Consider the following 24771-nt stretch of genomic DNA (forward strand, 5'->3'; position numbering starts at 1 on the left):
GCACTGCAATACCATTTTTCACCTATCAGATTGGCAAAAGTCCAAATATTTGATAATGCGGTCTGGTGGCAAGGCCGTGGGGAAAGAGGCACTCTCATATGTTGTTAATATGAGGGGAAAATGGAGGACAAAATCTATCCAAATGACAAAGGCATTTTCCCTTTAACCAGCAATTCCACTTTTGGAAGCTTATCTTTAGATATAAGATCCTGTATGTGCGTTCAGCATCACATATGTACAAGGGGAATCACTGCAGTCAGCATTGCTAGTGGCCCATATGAAACCTTCTTCAGCACATTTACTTCCATGTGTTGGAAATCTGCTGTACAGTTACAATATCTGTACTATGGACTGCACGTTTGTACAGTGCACAATTTGTGCAACTATCCATGGCAGCCCTGACCACAGCATGTGTTGTAACAGCCAAAGGCTGGGAACAAAGCAAGGGTCCATCAACAAGGAATGATCAAATAAACCATAATACATACATAGTGTGGGATATTGGACCCCTGTAAGAAAAGAATGAGGTCACTTCTTGCATCTCCAGAATATATTGTTAAATAATACAGACCAGTGTATGAATATCTATGTATACGTAGTTTACTATCTGTTATGTAAGAAAGGAAGAGAATAATATCTGAAAAAAATGATGGAAAGACACAAAGGAAACTAATGCTTCCTCACAGGAGTGAAGGGCAGGGAAGGGCAGGCTGAGAAAGGAGGGGAGTGACTTCTCATCTCATACCTTGTTATATTTTGCTTATTTAATTACGTGAATGTATTACTTATTTCAAAAAATAAAACTGATGTACTTTTAAAGTTACAGATGGCTCGTCACTCTGTGAAACAGAGATATGAACTACAAAGCGCTGTGTACGTGGCATCAGCCTTGTGATCTGTGAAGCCCTGAACAACGAAGAGGGATCTATACTCATTTTCTCTCTTTTAATTCATCTTACAACTGAAAATTTGTACCCTTTAACCAACTTCCTCCTATTTCCTCCACCCCCAGCTCCTGGTGAATGCTCACTTTTCTAGCCTGTTTCTATGAGTTTGATTTTTTTTAGAATTCCACTTGTAAGTGATACCATGCAGTATTTTTCTTTCTCTGGTTGGGTTATTTCATTAGCATAATGCCCCCCAGTTTCATCCATGTTATTGCAAATGACAGGATTTCCTTCTTTTTAAAGGCTGAATGATTATATATCTACATAGATATGTAGATATGTATGATATATATGACATATATATTAAATGTAGATCACATCTTTGTTATCCATTCATCCACTGGCAGACATTTAGGTTGTTTCCACACCTTGTCAACTGTAAAACAGTACTGTGATACCTGATACATGCTATCATACAGATATCTCTTCAAGATACTGGTCTTTCCCTTTGGATATACATACAGAAATGGGATTGTTGTATCGCATGGTAGTTCTACTTTAAATTTCTTGAGAAATCTCCACACTGTTTTCCATAGTGGTGGCACCAGTTTATATTCTCATCACCAGGGCACAAAGCTTCCCTTTTCTCCACATCCTCACCATGCTTGTTCTGTCTTGTCTTCGATACTAGCCATTCCATCAGGTGTGAGGTGATAGCTCACTGTAGTTTTGATTTGCATTTCCCCGATGATTAGTGATGTGGAGCATGTTTTCATGTACCTGTTGGCCATTTGTAGGTCTTTTTTGGAAAAACATCTATTCAGGTCCTCTGCCCATTTTTAAATTGAGTTGTTTTTTTGCCATTGAGCTATATGACTCCCTTGTATATTTTGGATATTAACCTGTTATCAGATATGCGGTTTGCAAATATTTTCTCCCATTCCATAGGTCACCTTTTCATTTTGCTGATGATTTCCTTTGCTGAGCAGAACCATTTCAGAAATTAACGATGCGACTCTAGCTCCTGGGAGTGCTTCTAGTTCTCTTGCAGCCCCAGAGAGACTCTCCCTAGACCTGTGAGTCCTGAGAGTGCGCTGAGACTACCAGCCAGAGCCCGGCACCCAGGAGGTGCTCACGGACTGTGGGACTTGACTGGATGAATCCTGAGGTGGTTTATTCTGGAACCAGACTGCCTGAATTCTAATCCCAGTTTGGTCATTTATGAGCTGTGTGTCCTTGAGCATGTCACTTCACCTCCCTGTGCCTCCTTTCCACTTCTCTAAAATGGGAATAAAAAATAATCCTTACCACAGAGGGTAAGGGAAGTTGCTGTAATGTACACACAGGATCTGGCAAATAGTGACAACATGATAAATACTAGCTCTTATTCTGGAAGGTGGGGAGCTCAGGGACAGTGACATTTAAGAGGCTATGAGAGGTTGGCAGAGAAAGCAGGGGTCACAGGAGTGTGTGAGCCCAGGGAGGCAGCCATTGCTGGGGGAGGAAGGAAATGGCCAACTGTAGCCCAAGATGACAAGTCAGAGGAGAGATTCAGGGCGAAGAGCTCACTGACAGTCTTGTTCAGAGTACTTCTGGCAGAGTGACAGGGACAGAAGCCAGCAAGCCCTGAGTCCAGGAAGGGGTGGGAGGCGAGACAGGGGTGAGTGAGGGCAGACAGCGCTTGTGAGGTGTGGCTGAGAATGGGGAAGATGCAGGGAGGCTCTTGGGGGACAACTGGGAGGCATGCGGCTCTCTATTTGCAACTCAGGACACCCTGAGACTATTTCAACGCTGATGCACAATAGTGATTGCAACCCTGAGAAAAAAACAAGAAGACATGAGTCTATACTGATGTAAATAAAGAAACAAATGGATGAATGAGACATATATGGAAGGGAAGAGAAAAACTCTTCTTTACAGTAAAACAGTACCTCATAAAGGTAAAGGGTATGATGAATTAGAAAACCATCATGTGTCAATCACCATAGTAATAATCATTTCAGGCAAGACTGGTCAGTGGATGCTAACCTTAGACACGGAGCAGGATGTTAACACAGTCTCAGAGCACATCCTCACCAGATGGTAAAGGGAACAATCATATCTTTAGATACTGTAGATAGTATTTTTGGATAATTTAGATACTGGTAAACACCACCTTAACTGAATGAGCCAAGCTAACACAGCAGTAACGGGAAGAACCAACATCACGTGCCTGCTGATATGATGCACTGAGAAGGACACATCACTTCTATGAAGGACACAGAAATGGACAGATCGTATTCTATAATATTCCTGCCAAAGATACATGAGCCGAATCACACCATGAGGGAAACTCAGACAAATCCACACTGCGGGACATTAAGCAACTCTATTCTTCAAAAACCTCAAGGTCATAAAAGGCAAAGACAGTCCACGGAAGGGTTCCTGATTGAAGGAGGGTAAAGAGACAAGCTGCCTAAAAGCAATTCCTGATCCTGTATTGGATCCTTGACAGGGAAAACAATTTCTTCAATGAACAAAAATTGAATAAGGTCTGTAGATAGCAACACCACATCAATGTTAATGTCCTGATTTGCATAATTGTTCTGTGGTTATGTAAAAGGATGAACTTGTTCTCAGGAGATACACGCTGAAGTATTTAGAGATAAAGGGAAACCATGATATGGCAAATGTAGTAAAAAGTTAACATTTGGGCAATCTGGGTGAAAAGATATTCAGAAATTCTATATACTGCTCCTGCAACTTCCCTATATGCCTGAAGTTATTTGAAAAATTTTAAGCAAATGGAGATGGAAAAGATCTGACAGTAATACTAGTAGGTAACATTTCTTAAGTGCTCCAGTATTCCAGGCACTGTCCACCCTCACACAAGTCCTATGAGATAATTAATGTTATTGTAATTATCCTAGTCCCATTTCACAGACGAGGAGCCTAAGGCCCAGGGCAGATGAATGACTTCCTTGGGGTTACATAGGGAGAGAGGGCAAAGCTGGGGAGGAAGGGTTTACAGAAGCAGAAGAGTGGGCTCCTGGATGAAGCTGTCCCTGTACTCCCCTTCCTAACAGCCTCATGATTTAAATGGTATTGGTGTTAATGACTGCCTCCCTCACTGGACTATAAGCCCCATGAAGGCAGGACTGTGTCTGAATCAGTCATTGCTGTGTCCATGGTACCAGCACAAGGCTCAGCACAGAGGGAACACCCAATAAATGTTTATCATCTGAATAACTGATCTGTGTATAATGATGATAACATTATGACTATTAAAAAGTTAAAATAGAAATAAAGATTTTCATTTGTGTTAATGTATTTCACCTTCAAAGGACTGTTGACCCAAGGACTGTTTTATCCCTGTTTTACAGAGAAGGAAACTGAGGCTCGCAGAGAAGTTTCTTGCAACCAGGAAGGGCATGACTGGCACTTGGCACCCCCACCCATCTGCCTTCCTTCCAGCACCTACCTTCTGGAAGTCCTTCTTGGAGATGAGGCCACGGGGATCAGTGACGTAGTCCTGGAAGGCCTCAGAGCCCACGATGTCCTTGAGTTTCAGGAACATGTCAAAGAACTTGAGGATCATCTCCACGTTGGATGAGGATTCCACGAGCATGTCCACCATTTGCCGGGCAATCATGCCATTTACCACATTTCCTGTGGGCAGTCCCAGGTCAGTGCAGCACAGCAGAGCCTCCTTTCTGGATCCCCACCAGGTTCACCACCCTCTCCAGCTCATGAGTCACCAGGATCCCCTGTTCTGGTGGAAGGGCACGGGTCACTTCCTGAGCTGCATCAGCATGATGTGCAAACCTGGCTGGTCCTGTCTTTGTCCACCTCCCCTGATAGCTGGGGCAGTCATCAGTAAAGATAACTGGAATAAGCTAATGGCAGGTCTGTGCCAAATGCTGCCCTGGCACAATCTAATCTTTGTATGGGGTGGGGTGTGTCACTACCCATTTTTACACACGAGGAAACTGAGAGCAAGACAGTCACACAATCAGGGTTACATAGCCAGAAAGGAGATGGAAGGACTTTAACCCAGAGCTGCATAACCTCAGAGCTCACACGCCTAAGCCTTCCACCAATCCACAGAGGCCAGGCAGGTCTGCAGGCGAGTGAGGCTGGCCAAAGCTAAGTCAGCGGGGAGAAGTGGAGACAGTGGTAAACTGGGATCCCACACTCCATCTAAAAGCAAACTGGCTCCAGCCTCTTTTTGTACCTTTCAATTTTAATATAATTTCAAGTTTACATAAAAGTTGCAAGAATAGGGCACAGGACCCCTCCTATATTCCAGATTCACCAATTGTTTACATTTTGCCACAGTGGTTTTCTAATTCCTCTCTTGCCCCCACTTCTCAGTTTTTTTCCACTGAATCATTTGAGAGTAAGCTGCAAATATGAGACCTTTTAACCCTAAGCATTTCAGTGTATATGTCCTAAACGACAAAGATGTTCTCTTTTATAATCACAGTCCAGTCATCGAAATCAGATTTAACATTGATATAGTTCAGTTATTAAATCCAGTCCAACTGACTTTTGCCATGTGAGAATGTGGGCCCAGAGGCACAAATGTTTCAATTTTTCAAGAAAGCAGGAACTCTGATGTTTAAAGGGAACCTTTTACTTTTTAAAAGGTCATGGCTAGTTACCAAAATATTGAAACACTGTAGTAGAATTATTGACTAAAACATTGCTTGTAATAGCAAAATATTTAAAAAAAAAAACCTTGAATGTCCATCAGTATGGTTGTAGCTAAATAAATCACTGTATACCCACAATGGAGTACTATACAGCCATATAAAAGAGTAACAGCCCTCTTTTTGAACCTCTATAGAAAAATGTCTTTGTCTTCTAGTTAAATTGTCTCATTAATTAGTAATAAATTACAGTTATTTTAAGTCACTAAGTCTTGAGGATATTTGATAGGCAGCAGAAACTAATGGACACACTTAACAAATAAATAACTATTAAGTATATAAATTTTTCAGAAGTGTCCAGGCTACCTACTTTATTAAGATTTCTCTGGGTATTCAATAAACTAATATGTGCACAGTCAGGGTGCATAGTAAATGCTCAGTAACTGTTTGCTAAGCTTATTATTGCAATTTTTTAGTCAACCTATTGACCCTGACATGTCAGATGGGGTTGAAGGTTAGGGCTACCTGGGTCTCAGAGGGCATACTCAGGCTTGTCTGCACCTCTTACTCTGCCCTTACCCCCACCCGCTGGGCATTTACCTTCTAGTAGTGACAGTAGCATGACCACCATGTCCTTCTGCAGATCCAGCAGCTCCTTCAACAGTTCAATCTGGCTCGAGTCCTATGGATGCCAAATCCCAGCCATAATCCCAGCCATGTGAGGGCTGGTCTCTGCAGAGATGCCACCCCCACCTGAAGTTGCTTATGCCACTCCTTGCCCACCCAGTGGGGCCTAAGAACCCTTTTTCCTCCTCTCTTACCTCCGAGGGGACCCAAGTCCAGGCATGTTCCTCGGAAGCAGGGGAAGGGGCAGAGAGATAAGATTGTGGGGGTGGGTTGGCATTTTGGGGGGAATCAGGCCCAACAGGGGATATGTGGGAGTGAGGGCTGGCAGAAAAGAAGGCCTGAGAGGAGGAGAATGGGGTTTGGAGAGGAGATGCTTGGGGCCAAGATAGACAGAGACAGAGGAAAATACTGGGGATAGAAACACAGATCTGAGAAGGGATGAGAGCTCAAGCACTGTGCCTGGCCTATGGTGGGTGCTTGACATATGTTTGTTGAATGAATGTGATGGAAAAAGTGAGGTTTGGTTCAAGAAGAAGGCTAGAGGATTCAGCCATGAGTTTTCTAGTGAGCCATTTGGGAAGAATGTGGGGGCATGCTGTCTTCCCTGTGACAGTGCCTCACATGGGGCCTGCAGACGTTTCCAACATGGTCAAAGTTCTGCTTTACAGACCCTATTTGTATTAGGTTGACCCACATAAAACTGCCAATATTTGAGCATTTTCAACCTATGAAGTGGTAATTTCATGTAGTTCTACCTAATAATATGGAGGAGGGAGAAGGATACCAGATAAATGGGATGAAGGCTCCTCTACCCCAGTGCTAGCGGTAGAGTTATTGATTCTAATCCTAACACATTTCCATAGTTCCAAAGTTCTGCATTCTAAGATGCCAACATTTCAGGACCTCGAGATCCTAAGACGGGAGGATGCCTGTGGTATGTCAGCCTCCCAGGGATCTCTTAACAATTCCACTCTCAGAGCTTGTGGGGCTAACCCCACCTTCCTTGAGGTAGGGCAGGGATGTGGGACAACCATCATGATTAACTCTCACTGCCTATGATGAAAATGTGAAGACATCAATAGTATAGAAGAGGAGGACTCCATCTTAAGCCTAAGATTGCATGTTAAAAACCAGGCAGTTAGGAGCTAAGATTCCTAACATATTTTATGGTAATCAGCCAATAACCTACCCTATCTTGGGACAAGAGAAGTAGTCCTAAATGTTATGTCCCCACTGCTTGAGGGTAACCATGATCTTGGAGAAGAACAGGATGAAGAAATTCCTTGTGTTAAGTTTATCTTACAGAATATCTAGAGGACTGACTGTGGATGGTGACATAATGTCTCTCACTGGAGGCAGACATCATAAAACCACATGTCAAGCCTACAGCTCTCTGCCCCCACCAAACCTTTGCCCTATTTTTTTTTCTTTCCTTGAGTAGCTTTATAGACATTCACAATAATGCTGAGCAGATGAGGGGACAGGGGAAGGATCTAGGAGACACATGTTCTTCAAAGTGTCTTTGCCCTATTTTTTAAAGCCTTAAAAGACAGAATCCTAAACTGTTAAGTGCACCGCCTATCTGAAGTTGCCCACACTCCCCTTTCTTCAAGTGTGTACTTTTGCCTTAAATAAAGACTTCTTATTGCTCAACTTCATGCATTTGGTCTGCACTCTTCCAATGGTAAGCGTCCTAGTTACTTTGCTATTTTCATTCAATTTTCTAGACTTAAGCACTAATCTTCTCTCTCTCTCTCTCTCTCTGTTCTACTACAGACAAGTAGGGAAGGGCTACTAAGATCTCTGATTTGGGCTTGCAAGTTCCCATCACCTGGGTGACCTGGACAGGACTGGGGATGTATGATCGTGCTCGTTAGTAGCCTGCCTGAAAATCTCCTTTCTTTGCCTTTGGCAAGTTTTCAGAACATAATTTCACTCCATCCAGTGCTCTGCAGCTCCCCCAAATCCTGGGGTGTTAAAGGCTTAGTTGCCATGCTCTGCAGATTCAAGCGGACACTGGATGCCAGGTGACTCTGGTTTTAGGAGTTGGCAAGGGATTTGCCCTATGCCCAGCAGTTCAATGAGCTTCCCTTTCCTCCCTCTCTTCTTCCTTGCTCTCTGCTGCCTGAACTGTTGCTGCCATTCACTACTATTCTCGCTTTAATGAATTCCTCCCTTTCCTACAGTTGTCTGACCTGTTCGAGAATTCCTTCTCATTCAGTCACAAACCCTGCCCCATCCAGGTTGAGGTTTCACCTCAGTGCACAGGGAGAGATCTCCTCAGGCGCAGCTGCCGGACAACATCCTGATTCTGGGGGTTATGTCTTGCCAATCAGAACTTTCTTTCCCCTGGCCACAATGATTGGCTCAGGGATGGGTGTATGACTCAACAGTCCAATCTAGAGAATCACAGATCTTTTCCTGGAACTCTCAAGAAAGATGAGTTCTCTTCCCTCCGGAGCTGTTAGTGGGGTGCATGGAAGGCCAGGGCACCATTTTTCCAGTCCGTGGGGAGAGCCTGACTGAGAATGAAGTCTGCTGACATCTCTCTAGACCCTGAATCTGCAATGTGAAGTGATAAATTCTTTTATACTTTCCCCCTTAACCCACCACTTTACATTGGACATCTAGCCCGCGCAACCTAGCCCTCGACCTTGGCTAATGAATTAACACTGCAGGATTTGGAACTCTATATTAAGATACCAACATTCTCTAGACTTTTAAGATTATACCAACAACACAACTTCAACTGCACTGACACTGAGGAATTGCATTCCAAGTTCAACTCCCTTCAAAGTCATATAACACCAGACAGGATTTCTGCCAGCCCCTTTGAGTAAATAGGAAAAGACTCTCCTTCCTCAAGATTTTTCTTGCTGGGAAATTATAACATACAGGATACTTTACTTCCACCTGCTGGAAAACTACCGTAATAAATACAAAGATACATTTATGATATCTAGGATGTGGATGGTGCCGCTTCAGATGTTGAATCCTGGTGCAGTGCATATGGCAGCTTTGAATGTGTTTGCCAGACACAAGCAGAGCAAATGGATAAGGTTTTGGTGATACACTGATAAGGCGACAAAGGGGCGGGGGTGGTGGAGAATGGGAGCACAAGGATTCTAGAGATGGGAGACGGACTCGATAGGGACCTTACATCATGGTTGCCCGCGATGGGCGTCATCTGCCGCAGGCAGAATAAAGAAGTAAAACACTCCTTCAGCCCCAGGCCAAGTTCTGAAAGCCTGCCCCTCCCATTCTATCCCCAGGGCTGTCCAAATCTGAGATGACCTCAGGAGAGAGAAAAGAACACCAACCAATCATTAAGGAGCTCCGGCTGGAGGGGCGGGACCCAAACGTCAGACCAATGGAAATGCGGATTGGAAACCAGCCGATTGGTGAAGGCAGTAGAGGAGGCGGGGTCATGCAGCGATCCAGACCAGAAGGAACAGGGAGGTAACCAGTGTGGAACGTGCCGGGAGCACTTAAATGAGAAGCTAATGGGGGTAGGACTTGTAAACGCCACACGTGGGGGGTGCCCGAAAGCAGTTCGATGAAGAACAGAGGGGCCCGAACCTGAGCGAGTTTCATCATCATGTGGGCAAACACGTGCAGGAATCCCACCACCGCGTCCCAGAGGCGGCTGTGCGCCAGGCTCTGCTGGTTCCCCGTGCAGGGGCCCTGCGGAGCAGAGGGCTACAGTGAGCGCGGCGCAGGGCGCGCGTTGCGGGACTGCCCCGCCCGCCGCGGGCAGGCCCTACCTGGATGTACTCGGTGAGGCTGTTGAACACCTGTTTAGCCACCGACATGGCCTTGGAAAAGTTCCTCTTGCCCTGCTCCTCAATAACATCCTTGCCGGAGTAGTACCAGTAAAAGTCGCTGATGGACTCCTGGGAGGCCCACAGGGTGTGAGGGGGTGCTGGGACCAATCGTGGCCCCAGAGCCTCCAACCCAGATCACACCTGGACGGCCACATCCTCACCTGAAGCCGAAGGAGGTAGTCCACTGTGCAGATAATGATGTTAATAGTGGTCGTGTTCCCTGTCTGTGTCCGTAGGTAGTTTTGGAAATCTAAGGAAATGAAAAGTAAGTCATTCACTGAGAATCTACCGAGTGCTAGGGTACATGAACAGCGGGTCATTGATTCATCTATGCAATAAGTGTATTGAGAGCGTGTTTGTATGCCAGAAGGCATATAATCATTAATGACTTTTTATCAAGGACCTACTGGTGTCAGAGGAAGACAGAAGATCATTGATTCATATATGTAATAAACATTTACTGATAGCCTACTACATGCGAGATGTGGAGGGTCAGTAATTAACTCATTTTTTTTCCAAAATATTTTTCTTGAGCACCTACAATGTAGCACAGTTAAATGAAGAGTCAGTCTTCTATTTGTTCCCAAAAATTGTTACTGAATGCCTACTATGTGCTGGGGTAAATGGAAGAGTAGTTATTTATTCATTTATCCAACAAATCTTTATTGAGCCCCTACCAAAAGCCAGAGGAGATAAACATCTGCCATTTATTTACCTATCCAATATCCATTTATTGAGTATATACTATTTGCTTGCAGGAGATGAAATTGGCCACTTATTCTTTTGTACTACAAATTTATTGAGCATTTACTATGTTCCAGGCACTGTTTTAGGCCCTGGGGGTACAGCAGAGAAAATAGACCTTGCCCTTGTGAAGTTTGTATTCTCATGTAGTAACATTTCAATCTTTTCTAACTGCAACCCCCAGTAGAAAATCCATTTTACATTGAGACCCAGTACATGTACTTAATCTGAAATTATAACCATATATATCTAGAGCAGAAGTTTCACATAACCTTACTATGTGACAGCATTCACATAGTATATGAATTTCTGTCCTCTACTAGTCCAGTTAACTACCAAAGAATTCTGATCTCAACCCAATAAATTTATAGTTCTTAACCTCTCAACCTTGGCTGCACGTTAGAATCACCCATTGGCTTTTTAAAATCCCAATGCTCAGGCCCCACCCCAGATCAACTAAATTAGAATCTCTGGGGGTAAAACCCAGGCTTTAGTATCTTTTAAAGCTCTCTAGGCACACTAATGTGCAATTAATATAGGAACCTCTGCAATAAACTGAATTCACAACCCTCTGGTGAGTTAGTTCCCACTTTTGAATAACATTATTCTATGGCAGAAAGCTGACAACTGTCAGATCTGAGTGATAGGCATTTAGGGGTTTACTAAACCATTCTCTCTACTTCAATATGTGATTGAGAAGTTCTAGGACGATAACAAAGATAATAATAAAACACTGTTCATAGGTAGTAAAGGTGCTAGTGTGGAATACTGCGTAGAATGATCAGGGTCATAAAGTGGGAGACCCAGGGAATGGGAGGAACCCAGAGGAGATGCCTGAGCCAGCCTGGGTGGTCAGGGAAGACTACCTGGAGGACGGGACCTTTAAGCTGAGACCTGAAAGGTTAAGTAGGAGTTGGCTGCATGAATTCCCAGTTGTGTGACCTCAGACAAATTTTTGAACTTTTCTGTGTGGCACAGACTCTGCCTTAGTTCCTCTACATATAACGTGGTGTTCACAGAAGACCCTACTTTATGGAGCTGTTGTGAGGTTTTAATGCTTTAGCACACATAAAGAATTTAGGACAGCATCTGGGACACAGTGCTCAATAAGCAGCAGTCTTAAAAGGCCTTCAAGAGAGTGCTGGGGTCAGAGCAGTGTGGATCCCAGACCCGCAGCATCTCCTGGGAACCTGTTAGAAAGCCAAATTCCCGGACTCCACCCCAGAACTACTAATCAGAAAATCTGGGATGGGGCCCAGGAGTCTATATTTTAACAAGGCCTCCAGGTAATTCTGTAGCAGGTTAAGTTTGAGAACCACCTCTATAGACCTGTTTGGCCAGATTCACTGAATTCATTTGACCAATCCATTGAATTATCAAAGCAACAAAAATAGGCTTCAGTTAAGTCCTTTTAATATTTATAGCAACATCATGTTGCAGAGGATGGCTTCACCAGCCCTTTAAAGTTTTTTTCCCCTGAACTTTTACTGTCCACCTGACTTCCCTACAGCCACTTTACAGTTGTTATATGAAGCTGAATGCCGGTTTTGCCTGGTTTCACATTAAGAATATATGTAAATATTCAATATTTTATAAGCAAATGTACAGGTTTTCCCATCAACCCTGTTTTCTAACTCCTTTGTGTTAATTTAAATCAGACTGTATGCCTAAATGGTTAGATCTACAGCTCCACAATCCTGTAAAGAACTCTGACAACTGAGAACACTGTCACGGACATGCGCAAATAAACAAGAGACAAATGTTTTGTCTACTTTGAATGGCACTTAATACTCAAGATATGCAAGGCATTTTCATGAAAGATATTTCATGAAAAGATACTGTAAAAATTTATCTGGGCTAGCTAATGAAACCATAAATTTAGAGCACTGGATCACATATTTGGTAGGAGAAAAAAATCCCACCTCTAAGAACATTTATTTTCAAAAAGCCACAGACCCAGGGGATAAAATTCATTTAAAACCCCGAAGACTGACTACACCTTAGTTAAAATTTAAGAAAATCCTAGTCATGTAGCACAAAGGTATTCATTAAACCTTAAAGAAAAACTAGTTGTGGACATACAAGTTTTTGACAATGTAAAGCAATGGATCATGGTTTAGCTTTTGTTGAAAAGAGGGAAGATTAAGGAAATTTACAAGTCAGTCACCTCAAAGAACACTACCCAAGTGGGTTGCAGATTATATGGAATTTAGAATTACTCCCATGCTTGTCGGGAGGGTTAATTTTGGGGCAGTCTGCGGTTTCATAATCACCTGCTAGGTGTTATAACCACAAACCTGACACTGAATGCTTGTCATAAGAAATGGCATTGGGTAGAATGTTTGCTGTACAGAATGTTGACTGCCCCTTTAATGATGTAAGCTATGTGTGTAATATGAGATTATATTTTCTCACCAATGCTCTGTTCAATTAATTTACTGTGCCATCCTTGATCTGGTTAAATTGCCTGAACCAGAGTAAAAGGTTGTGAAAACTCTTAAGTTAGGAAGGAAATCTGTTGGCATTCCTCCCAGCCAACTATTTTAAAAACAAAATCAATAAGTGATTCTAGTAGATTCATTAAAAGATATCATGGAATTCTTTTTGTCTATAGACTCCAAGTATGGAAATCCACCACATTTACTCAACTTTGGCAGCAGCTGCCAAATGCCTGTGGTAGAGTGGCATGTGGCTAATTGTTCATTTGGACAAACTGGTTTAGTGCCAAATTGATTTTTGACAGATTGCTTCTGGGGAATTGGACTGGCCAAAAGAAGTGAAGTGAAGCAAAGTGGCTAGATTCCAGAAATCCAGACAGATTTAGGAAAGTGGGTGGACAGGGCTTTGTCATTGATGAAAGTAAATGATGAAAGACAATGGCATCAAGAATGGATGGTGAGGCCATCACTGTTAGGTGAGAGGAGACTGGAAACTAATTCAGGCAACCAACACTTCCGGATCGACCCCAACCCTCAGCCTCCTCTCCACCCACCCATCCCTCCTCCTCACCATTATTGTGCCCCTCGCAGAGCAATTGCAGGAATCGGAACAAGTCTTGGGTGAATTCATCATCTGCCATGACTTTCTCTCCTAAGTGGAAGAAGTGGGCAGGGCCCAGAAGGGGTGAGATGCACCAGGACAGAACACACGCATGCACAAGACCCTTGCACACTGCACACGCATACACAAAGCATGGGTGCATGGGGAGAGGCAGCGACCACTCCAAAGACACTGAGGGCCACAAGTAGCCATGACATCAGAGGTTTCTGACCTCAGAGTCCCTGACATCAGCAGATGGAGACATGAGGAGCCCTGAGTCATGAAGCTGGGGCCACAAATGTCTTTCTACATCAGTGTCCCTCTGATGTCACCACTTGTGTGACGTCCGAGAGTGTCTGAGGACCCAGCATAGGTTCAGGCAGCTGGCATCGCCCTCAGCACCCCACTCCAGGGCCACGAGGGTTAATGGATTATGGGGGTTGGAGTCACTTTCACGCCCAGGCTCTGAGCAGAAGAGGATTGGGTAGGGAACGGGATCGAATGCCAGTCAATTGGTTCAGATGCCTTGAAAAAAGCCAATCCAGAAGCGGAGAAGCAGGGGTTGCGGAAGGTATTAACTATGGGCCAGTCAGAACGGGCATCTGGAGGAAGCCAATCACGGGTGGGGGAGAGCCGAGGCTAAACAGTGAATGGGTCAACCAGAGCAGGCGCAGAGGAGGCAAGCAGACCAATCAGAGTGGATGCTGGGGACAACCAATCAGGTTGGTAGATAAAAACCGCAGGACCGACTGAACTGGGGTCTCAGCGGTAGTGAGCAGGCTAGGTGGGAGGGAGGATAGCCCCTCCCCAGGACTGAGAATCTGGGTCTGGAATTCCGAGAACATTCAGCTGCAATGGGATTTTTGCAATCTTCTCTATCTTATATTTTACACAGATTTACGGAGGGTAAGAGACTTGTTCATAGTCCCGTGTGTTGTTAGCAGGTAATCTGGGACCCAAATCTTTGTCTCTGGACCTACAATCTCAAGATTTCCCACGGGCAAGGTTCACCCACTGAAGGGTTCCTCCCTCCCCTGGACGTCCCAGATCCTCAGCCGGCACGCTGGGGGGGGGGGGGTGGTGCGGGGGGCGCGCGTTAGAAGGGAAGGGTGACAGGTAGCACAGCAGGGGAATAGGGTGGGGGGAATTACCGTTCTGGCGGTTGATGACTGGGGCAGCCAACAGGATGGGAGGAGGAAGCAGGAGAAAAGAGGGAAAAAAAGAAGACAGAAGGAGACAGAAAGACAGACACAGAAACACAAACAGTGACATGGTCAGGGACAGGACATAGACATGGAAAGAGAAACAACCCACAGAGAGAAAGAGCCGTATGGAGACAGAAGAAAGAAAGGAAGAGTGGGGAATGAGGATAAAAGCAGAGGGAAAGAAAGAAGAGGAAGGAGAGAGAGGGGACAGGTAGAGGTGGAAAGGCAGGAGGCGAGGATCAGGGCAGAAAGGTTAGACACATCACAACACGGCAAAGAGGAGACTTGATTAACCGTATTAGGGACATTAATGAGAGAACCGCATCCAGTGTGGAAGACTTGGGCATGTGGAGAGTGGGGTCCGTGTGGTGACAGGTGAGAGAACACAGGACAGAAGGACACCTGGGGCGGGGGTGGGGAGAACATGGACAAGGCCACCCTGGAGGAATGGCGGTGTGGAGGCAGTACTGGGACCACTGCACAGGGTCCCCTGGGATGCTCTTGGGGAAGGGAGGTGTTTTGAAAGAAGGGAGTTCTGGCAGTGCTGGGGGCGGGGGTGGATCCCAAAGGAAGAGGCTGTCCCAGGGAGAGGGAAGCCCAAGAGAGGGCCTCACCAGTTCCATCCTCATTCACCATGCCCAGCCCCTCTGCCTTGTTCTGTCTCTCGAAGGCATTGAGGTCCAGGACGCTAAGGGAAAGAAAGGAAAGATGGAGGAGATGTACTGAGGCCGCTGCCCGCCTCTCTTCCAGAGCCCCGCTCACTGGTGGGAGGAGAGCCACGGTAAACCAGACATAAGCTGAGATCAAGAGGAAGCTGAAGGAGTTGGGGGAAGCTCTATGAAGGCGGGGCTAGGTTGACCTATGTACAAGCTGACATCAGGAGGAAACAGAAACCATCAATTAGCAAAAGCTTCAGAGGGGTAGAGAAAGTGGACAGACAGTAGGGTCACATTAATAAGGGTCAGCAGAGAGGCAGAAACACACAGAGAGCCCAAATTCCCTGCCTCCCGAATGACCCTGGAATTCTCAACAGCCTTCAGCTTCCAGCTGTCCGGATCCACAATACAACTCATTTTTTAAGCCTGGGGCATTTGGCCTCCCCTATTGTCCCACGTGAATTCTTATAATACACTCCCAGGTATTTGAGATGGTTTGAGGGGGCCTGCAGTTCTGGAACCAAAAAAGCAGAACTAGAACCGGAAGTGGTACCAGGAGTGGGGGCACAGCCACACCAAAGAGCTTAACTAAAAGCTGCGTGCTGGAGCTCACCTGCACGTTTGCATCAGTGCCTGGATGCTCTGGAAGAAGCCGACTTCCTTCTTGTCCTTCAGATAATCCAGCATTTTCTGCAGAGGGGGTAGGAAGGGAGGGGGACCTGGGAGTCACTCAGGGATCTTCCACCCCTCCTAGCCCTCCTCCCAAGTCCCTTCTCCTGTTACCTGCTGCACATCAGCATTGCCTCCATTCAGGATGGAGATGCCCAACTTCAAGGTGGAGGACACCATGGCCCCCGTCTCTCCTGGAGGGGGTGGGGTGCAAAAGATGGTCCTCTCAGTTTGGGAGCAGTGTTCTCCATCCACCAGGAAATTCATCCCAGAGTATGCAAGAGAAGGGTGTGCGTGCAGGGGTGATCATGATTGAAGGATGAGAGAAACTGCAATGCAAGTGGGACATGCAAGAGCTGGCATGTGAGTGCAAACCACAGGCATGCAAGGCTGGGAAAGTATGCTGCTGGGTCCACAGGAAATGGGTGGGTTGGGGAGAGAGGACAGGTGGGGTGTGCTCAGGAGGAGCCGAATGCCTATGTGAGGGCACCTTTGCAGGCACTGATCATCTGAAGCACCATCTCCGCAGCCCCCCGGTTGTGCAACCGTGCCTGCTGGTACAGGAGCCTCTGCTTCTCCATCTCTTTCTCCTGGGGCAGAGCCAGGCCGTGGGGCCCAGTGAATCTAGGCTCAGCAGTCCAGCCTTTTCCCCTCACGTCCTCATCCTGCCCCCCTGCTCTCCCTGTTCCAGCCACCTCCACTTGCTCATTGCTTCCTCGAGCAAATCCTATCCCCTGGAACTGAAGTCCATGATTTATATTTGGCACTCGGCACAGGGCTGGACATGGAGCAGTCTTAAGCTGGGCTCATGGACCTCCAAGGGGTCAATGGATAAAATGCAGGAGGTCTGTGAACTTGGATGGGGGAAAAGTTACATTTTAATGTTTACCACCCTCTAACTGAAATGTAACATTTCCTTCTGTTATGGACGAGGCCATAAGTCACAGCAATATTAGCAGGACATGTGGTTGTGTCACCAAGAATCACAGATGTTTCCATATTACATTATTTTTGCAGATATCTCAAAATATCACTTAGGCTCATCACTACTCATCAGTTACAGTAGTTACTGGACAAGTAGTTAGGTCTTGTTGATAGATTAATAAGGCAATACAGATATTAATTACTGTGTCACAAATTTTTTAAATAATATTTTGACAGCTATTTCACTATGCTTGTTTCTTCTGCTATGAGTTCATTTTACACATTTAAAAACATTATTTGGAGGAAGGCTCAACAGACACCAGAAGGGACCCTACCACCAAAAAGTTGAGAAACTCAGGGAAATGCTTGCTGATGGCCTTAATGATGACAAATGGGCTAACTGCATGTTTCCCAGCTCTTTCTCACTGCCTGGCCTTTGCATATTCTGTTCCCCCATCTGGAACCTTTCTCCTTTTCTTCAGCCGTCACACTCCTTTTATCCTTCTGCCCAAACATCTTCTCTGAGAAGTCCTTCGTGATATCCTTCAGCCAGGTGGGGTCAGGGATCTTGCTTGGGCTTCCACAGCCCCCTGGACTTCCCCCCACATCCCCCTGAGCTTCTCCGGCTTCCCTGGTCCTGGCCCCTTTGCCTGTCCTTTCCCCATCCTGGCTCTGACCTCTCTGCCTTTGCCCCTCCGTCCTCCCTGACCACTTTGCCTGAGACACTGGTCAGCATCCCCCATCCCTTTCCTCCCGGACCTCATGATCCCACCTACCTCAAAGGAAACCTCAACCTCCTCTTCAGCTTCGCCACCCTCCCCTCCTTCCTCCAAGTGGCAGCTCTGGGGATGGGAAATCCGTTAGGTGAACAGAGGAGACACCCAGGCCACCCCAGCCCTTGCAGTCGACAGGCATTGCTGCTGGGGAGACGGGAACCTGCCCTGGATGGAGGCAGGGCCTCACCTTTGCCATGATATCAGCATACGCCATATACAGGTAATCCTCGTCCAGTTTGCTGAGGAAGTAAATGGGCAGATAGGATCCAGGGGAGAGGACTCCCATCTTATAACAGCTTCCAGTTTTCCTCTGAAGAGCCCCCCCTCCCCATGCTTGGGCGGGGTGGTTCAGGTCGGGTAGACTGTCCATTGCCAGAGTGGGTGTGTAATTAAGGCTGAACCCATCAGTGCTTCCTATCTGCTTGGCCACCATAATAGGTAAGAGATGGGCTTGTGATCCTTGCTGGTCCAGTGGAATTCATTCCGGGAGTTTTTCTGGAGCTGTTGGTAGAGGTACTCCCTTTCCACTGGATTTGCCAGCCTGGTGTGACGGAAGCCTGGAGTTTCCAGGGCCATCTTCCACCTCTTGGTTCATTTGACCACTATGACCCACCACCTTCTCTTTGGGTCTCTAATAATAATAGTTGTAGTAATAGTAGTAGTAGAAGTAATGGCCAGCACCTATTGAGTGTTTACTTAGGTTATCCCTGTTCTAAGTCCTTTACGTATATCAACAACTTGATCCTCGCAGTAATCCTGTTAGGTAGATATATTACTAGCCCCATTTTACAGATGAGTAAACTGAGGCACAAAGCTCCTTCTTGGCCAAGGTCATACAGCCTGTACTGGGATTCAAACCTGGAGAATCTCCAAAGTCAGTGATTTCCCAGAGGATGGAAAAGAGGACACTCAACTTCCCAGTGTCCCATGCAGTTGATGTTGGCCCAATGTCAGAATTCTAACCAATGAGATATTGTGCAGAAGCCCACCAGGGACAGCTTCCCTTCTTGGATAAAAAGATCTTAGTCTTAGAAGGAAAAAAAGCCTGTCCTTTTCTTTCTGCCTGGCATGTAATCATGTCTGGAAGTTCAACATCCACCTTGTGACCACAAGACAAAACCTCAGAATGGCAGGGAGGAAGCCTGAATGAGCTAGGGTCCCCATCAGTATCATGCCGCTGCCCAGCCAGGGACTTTCTACCTCCTGACTTCACATACGTGCGAAAAATTAGTCCCTGTGTCTCCAGTTCCTCATCCACAAAAAGGATTTGATAACAGTATTTATCTCATAGTGTGAAGATTAAGTGAGAGAATATAATGTCAAGTGCTTAGCAGAGCACTGGGCACATGATAAGCACTTGATAAATGTTGCTCGTTATTCTCGTCAGCAGCAGCAGCTTTAATACTTTTATTTATTCCCGAGACTGCTATTAGCCCATGTGAAGCCTTAGTGAAAATTAGAAAAAGGCCCCCACTTCCTCACTTCTATCTATTGGAGAACTGTTATGATATATTGGTTTTTCCCCCCATAACTTGCTGGTTTCGTTTGAGTACGGCACTTGCTTCTAGACAAGCCTAAATCAGTACTGCCTGTGAGGTGAGCTCTTCAGAAGAGACGCCCTTGTTAAGTGCTCAGCTGCATAACCATATATAGTAGCCTTGCCTGTCATAGTAAAGTGACATTAAAAAGATCAGCTGTGGGGCTCCCTTAGGACACAGAGGGTCTGTCTTGGGGAACAAGGAGATTGCTGGGGGCAGGAGGTAGGGGGTTCCTTCCCCAAGACCTAGGAAGGCTCCTCACCTCTTTTCAGTCAGCGCAGTGCGGCTGAAGTGCAGGACCAGCTGGTGCAGGGGGTCGGGCTTCTTCTCCTCCACCTCTTCCTCCTCCTCCTCCTGCTCCCCAGCTTTCTGGGGGGAAAGGTGGGGTTTGGGGGAGGGGCTTCTAGAGTCCCCTCCTGTCTCCCTCATAGCCCAGCTGGCTAGACTTTTTTCTCTTCTCCCACATCCTGCCCACTCCCCTGGATCTGCTGAAGCCAGGGGCCACCATTCCCACATCCCTCAATGTGAAGGGCGCCCCTGTAGGTGTGCAGCCAGCAGCCTCGGCCCCCAGCCCTGTGCAGCCCTGCTCCTATACTCCCAGGAAGGCCCCAGCTCACCGAAAGGTCATCTATCATGCGGTCCTCAAAACTATGGTCTTCAGTCAGGATCCACGCGGCCTTGTAGCTCTCCAGGAACATGTTACATGCCCGGTGCCTGCAGGGAAAAGGTGAAGGTGTGGGCACTACTGAGACCATCTTGCCCTCCAGTGTCCCCTCTGTCCTTCCACTATCTCCCTCTCCCAACCATTCCTAAGATACCATCGTGTTGGCACCCAACCCTACCAGCTCCTCAAACACCCTTTCTCCACGGCCCCCAAGCTGCCCTCCTCCCTGGGGGCCTTACGTGGGCATGTTGTACAGGGGGGTCATGCGGAAACAGGCGACGACTGCTCTGCGGCGCTGCTTGGACAAGAGCTTGTGCCACACAGCCTTCTTGGACTTGTAAGGGTGCTCGATCTGGGAGGGGTCACAATCGGCCGGGTTCCCAGACTCTGCGGCTGGCCCGGTTCCCACTTCCAACCCCAGATGAAACTGCCCATCTACACCCAGGCCCAAACTCAGGGTCGACTCCCTGGGCCCGCGGAACACCTTGGCTCCACCCACAGTCAAGGTTCTGACCTGGGCTCTGCTTCCAGACCCGACATTCACTCCGAGGCCCCGCCCACGGACCCGGGCCGCCCAATCCCAAGACCCACCTAAGGCTCTTCCCCTAGAGTCAAGGCATCTTCCCCAGGCCCCAGCCCAGACCCTGGCCTCGCCCCCAGGGCCGAGAGCTAAGCACCAGGTACAGCTCCCAGATCCAAGTTTCCATTTTAAGCCTGCTTTAAACTCAAGGCTCCACCCAGAGACCCTAGGACACCCCAGGCCCCACCCACAAGCCCAAGGCCCGCCCCTTGCCCCGCCCAGAGACCCAAGCTTCGGCAGTAGTTAGACCCCACCCGCCGCCGCACCTGCTCCAGGTGGTAGAGCACCGCAGACACTTCCTGGACTCTGCGCACGATTTTCTCTGGGACGTCCGCGTCCTCCTCGCGGCCCGGGAGGCCCCAATAGAGGGCCATCTGCCAGCGCAGAGAAGGGGAGCCTTCGACCTGAGGAGAGACCGCCAGCCCGCGTGAGCGTCCCTCCCCACCCGGGCTTCCCGGCTGCACGGCCCCCTTTTGGTGCTGTGACAATTCACGGGTGGGTGAGTACAAGTGAAGGTCCTTCTTTCAACGCCTGGCGCATAGTAAGTGCTCCAACGCTATTACAGTCGCTATTATTCCAACATACCCCTTTCGGTTACATATCCAGGAGGCCTACCTTTCCCTGAAGGTGAAGGTTGTTTTGCAGAAATTCCCGGACCTCCTCATCTGTGTCTTTCTGGGGAGACATGGCCAGGCTGGGTCACTCCGGAGGGCCCAGCATCCTCCCTGACCCACAACCCTTTTCCTTCCAGGCCCATCACCCCAGCGGCTTGTGAGAGAGGGTCTGAGAGACCCTGAAAAGATCCGTGGCTTAGTGGCGGTCAGCAAGGAGTTTGAGGCGCCACAGAAGCACCCTGAAGAGGCAGGAAGGATTAGAGGGGCCCTGTAAGGGGGTGACCAAGGATATCCTCAAAGGTCAAATAAGCGCATAGGGATTATTGGGGGACAGAGTGGGGTGGGGGTAAGTGGGAAATGGGCAGGGAAATTTTGGAGTTCAGAGTGGGTGAGGGGTTATGAGGGAGATGCAAGATCAGCAGAGGTCATATAGGGGCCAAAGGAGGGGTCAGCAGGGCGGGGATTCCTTAGGATTCCCTAAAAGACCAAGTGTAGGGGTCCGAGGAGCCCCAGAGTGTTCTTGGCTAGACTCAGCCAGTCTTAGGAGCTTCAGCTCCTAAGGGAAGGAGCTTTTAGGGTTCTGGGAAAGGAAGTGTTTGTGATAGAGGGGAGAAGCCAGTAGTCTGCAGGGCCCCAGGGGTTAGTAGGTTTTAAAGGTGCTTAGAAGGGTCCTGGGGGGAGGTTCTAGGGGTCTCAGGGCAAGATCCTGAGAGGGCTTCTTAGGGTCCCTGGGCCTGAAAGGGATGGGGAAGTTGTAATCCCAAACAAGGGGTCAGTGGGGTCCCAGTGGGCTTAAGAAGGTTCAGGGGCATGGTCAATTAATCTTCAGGATCCTTGAAACCTCAGAGGTTTGGGTGTGGTCCTGGAGAAGGGGCCATTAGGACCCAGGGGGGTTAGGGTCACAGAGTGCTCGCTAGGTCCCTGAGAGTCTTTGGGTGCTCAGCTAGGTCCACAGGGAGGGGTCAGCAGGGTCCTGAGAGGAAGAGGTGGTCAACTGGAGAATTCAGTGGGGACCCATAGGGTCAGGGGAGGGCCAGTGGTTTCATGAGGGGTTTAGTGGGTTCCAAGGTGTTTGGGGAGGTCCTGGTAGGTGGTTCAGAGGAGTCTCAGGGGGGTTCCTGGTGTCTTGGGTGGCATCTTCGGGGTCCTAATGGGCTTTGCATGGTCCTGGGGAAGGGGTGTTAAGTAGGGTCCCTGAAGGCTCAATGTGGTACTTGGGTCCCAGGGCTCTGAGAGTATCCTGGTGGTGTCCTCAGTATCCTGGGGAAGGCTCAGGGCATCCTAGGGAACGCTGCGAGTCCTTAGGATCCCAGAGAAGGATTCAGTAGGGTCCTAAGGGGGGTCTCCCAGTGGAATCCTGAGGGTTCAGTAGAGTCCCTGGGGCTCAGTGGACATGCGGTGGGTCCTGTCAGGTTCCCAGAAGGGGGCTATGCAGGCACCAGGGCGTAGCGGATCTTGGCCAGCACGATGAGGTCCTGGTCAGTGGGCGCGCACATGTTCAGGCCAATGGGCAGCATCTTCTTAAGCGTGGCCACAATCAGCGATGTGTGCACAGAGTACCGGTCCCCCCGGCGCTTCTTCTTGGTGCGTTCCTGGTCTGAGCCACCTGACTGTGGGGACATTGGGCTCAGTGCCAGCCCTAGTCTCAGTCGGGCCCCATGTCCCTGCCCCAACCTGCCACTACTGTCCACACTCCAGCCCCTAGCTTGGATACCAGGCAGCCCCTCCCTGATCTCAAAGACTGCCTCAGTTTCCCCCAAGACCCTGCTGATCTTTCACATCAGAACCTGAGCCCTGACCCTAGACCCTCCCAGACCCAAGACCCTATCACAGATTCCCAACTTCTATCCCAAACCCTTCCCCATATTCCAAGCCTTTCTCAACCTTTGGCAGTCTCCTCCTGGAATCCCCTAAGAACCCCCAGTATGACCCCACCCACCAAGAGCAGGCACACACTTCATATCCCAACACTGAGTTCCCAAGAATGAAATAAAGATACAGAACCATAAAGAGTCCCAAGACATAGGAGAAGTTGAAAGAAAAAGAGAGACACTGAGAAACAGAACAGACAAGGAGACAGGAAGACAAAAGATGCAAGAGAGATCCCAAAAGGTCTGGAAGCAGAGCCATGGGGCAGAGTCCCACAGCCATGTTCTGGAACCTTGGGTGTAGACCCATGGCTAGGGTCACCCCAGTCATGCCAACGAGAAGCCCTGGTGACAAGCTTTGGCCAGAGCCACATCCACACTGGCTCACAACATGGAGCATGACCCGTGGCCAGGCACTGCTGAGGCCACACATGCAGCATCGCACTGAGTCTCCCAGAGCCCCGGGGTGTGGGCCACTGGCTGGCTGCCATCTGAGGCTCTAAGGGCAAGACTCTTGACCAAGATCACTCAGCCAACTGCCAAGAATCAGGATTCTAACTCAAGTCTGTCTGATTCCAGAGCCCAAGGCTTACACCTGACCATGCACATGCCTTTCCCACTCCTGTTCCCACTGCCCATGACCTCGGCCCGCGATGCTTCATTCAACGCTGTGGGAAGGCTGTGAGGTGGGGTGTTTTTTTTTTGAACTAGTTTTTTTAAAAAGTTCAATTGCCACAAAAGTGGATAGTTGGGAAGGGAATGGATGGTTGTTGAGGTGGGGGAGCAACGGAAAGAAGATGGGGGCCAGGAGCCAAGGATGAGGGCTGGGGAACAGGAGTAGAGGTTTTCTGGGGGGTGCAGATGCTGGGGTTTGGGGGTGGGGCGTTAGCCAGGAGCCATGCTCAAGGCCCAGATGTGGGGCTGACCTGTGCATCTCCAGCCTGCTTCGTCAGGTTGCAGACAGAAACAAGAACAGTTACCCTGTTTCCTCAGAGAACCCCAGGCCCAGCTCCAAGGTGGCCCCACCCCCATGCCTGAGCCCACCCCAACATACACCCTCTAGCTGGGCATTTCCAGACCATGGTCAGGGTGGTTGGGTTGGCTCTTTAGGACCCTGTAGAGGGCAGTTCTGAGAAGCAGAAGGGAAGAAGGGAGGAGATGGAGGGAGAAGAGAGAAACGGAGGGAAGGAAGAAGATGGGGTGGGAGGTGTAGGAGATGGGGAGGAGAGAGGTGGAGGGCGGAGGTGGGGCTGCTGTGAGGGCTGCAGGGAATGTGACTGGGGCTGGGCAGGCAGGGTGGGTGAGGAGGGATGAGGTACAAAGCCTGGGAGTGTGCCCTCCTCCCTACTAAGTCCTCCTCCCTGAGCAAAGCACCCACCTTGGCCATTTTGCTCTTATTGTCAGCAGTCAGAAAGGACATGTTGTTGATCTCATTCTGGACCACAAAGTTCTGCTCCTCACGCTTGAAGTTCTGGTGGGGGAGGCAGTGTCGGGGATCAGACTGGGGGGCAGGCATCTTCAGGCA

At 48.1% G+C, this 24771-nt stretch overlaps 1 protein-coding gene across 2 annotated transcripts in view; it reads right to left on the reverse strand.

Annotated features, from left to right (window-relative positions):
- Positions 1-24771, reverse strand: part of RYR1 (ryanodine receptor 1) — a 114256-nt gene that overhangs the window by 21456 nt on the left and 68029 nt on the right. The window contains exons 69-89 of one of the 2 annotated variants that reach the window (XM_037021730.2): positions 24625-24717; positions 24173-24187; positions 22818-22988; positions 21380-21439; positions 21031-21168; positions 20424-20536; positions 20138-20234; positions 19783-19889; positions 18170-18221; positions 17983-18048; positions 16773-16872; positions 16397-16476; positions 16227-16303; positions 15572-15645; positions 14904-14921; positions 13723-13803; positions 10131-10219; positions 9910-10038; positions 9725-9829; positions 6119-6200; positions 4348-4535 (exon numbers count right to left, since the gene is read on the reverse strand). In XM_037021730.2, the coding sequence (XP_036877625.2) occupies positions 4348-4535; positions 6119-6200; positions 9725-9829; positions 9910-10038; positions 10131-10219; positions 13723-13803; positions 14904-14921; positions 15572-15645; positions 16227-16303; positions 16397-16476; positions 16773-16872; positions 17983-18048; positions 18170-18221; positions 19783-19889; positions 20138-20234; positions 20424-20536; positions 21031-21168; positions 21380-21439; positions 22818-22988; positions 24173-24187; positions 24625-24717 (1935 nt within the window). The remainder of the gene's footprint in view (positions 1-4347; positions 4536-6118; positions 6201-9724; positions 9830-9909; positions 10039-10130; positions 10220-13722; positions 13804-14903; positions 14922-15571; positions 15646-16226; positions 16304-16396; positions 16477-16772; positions 16873-17982; positions 18049-18169; positions 18222-19782; positions 19890-20137; positions 20235-20423; positions 20537-21030; positions 21169-21379; positions 21440-22817; positions 22989-24172; positions 24188-24624; positions 24718-24771) is intronic. The other variant, XM_037021731.2, reaches the window with a different exon arrangement.

Source organism: Manis javanica, chromosome 17 (genome assembly GCF_040802235.1).
Source record: "Manis javanica isolate MJ-LG chromosome 17, MJ_LKY, whole genome shotgun sequence".
NCBI lineage: Eukaryota > Metazoa > Chordata > Mammalia > Pholidota > Manidae > Manis > Manis javanica.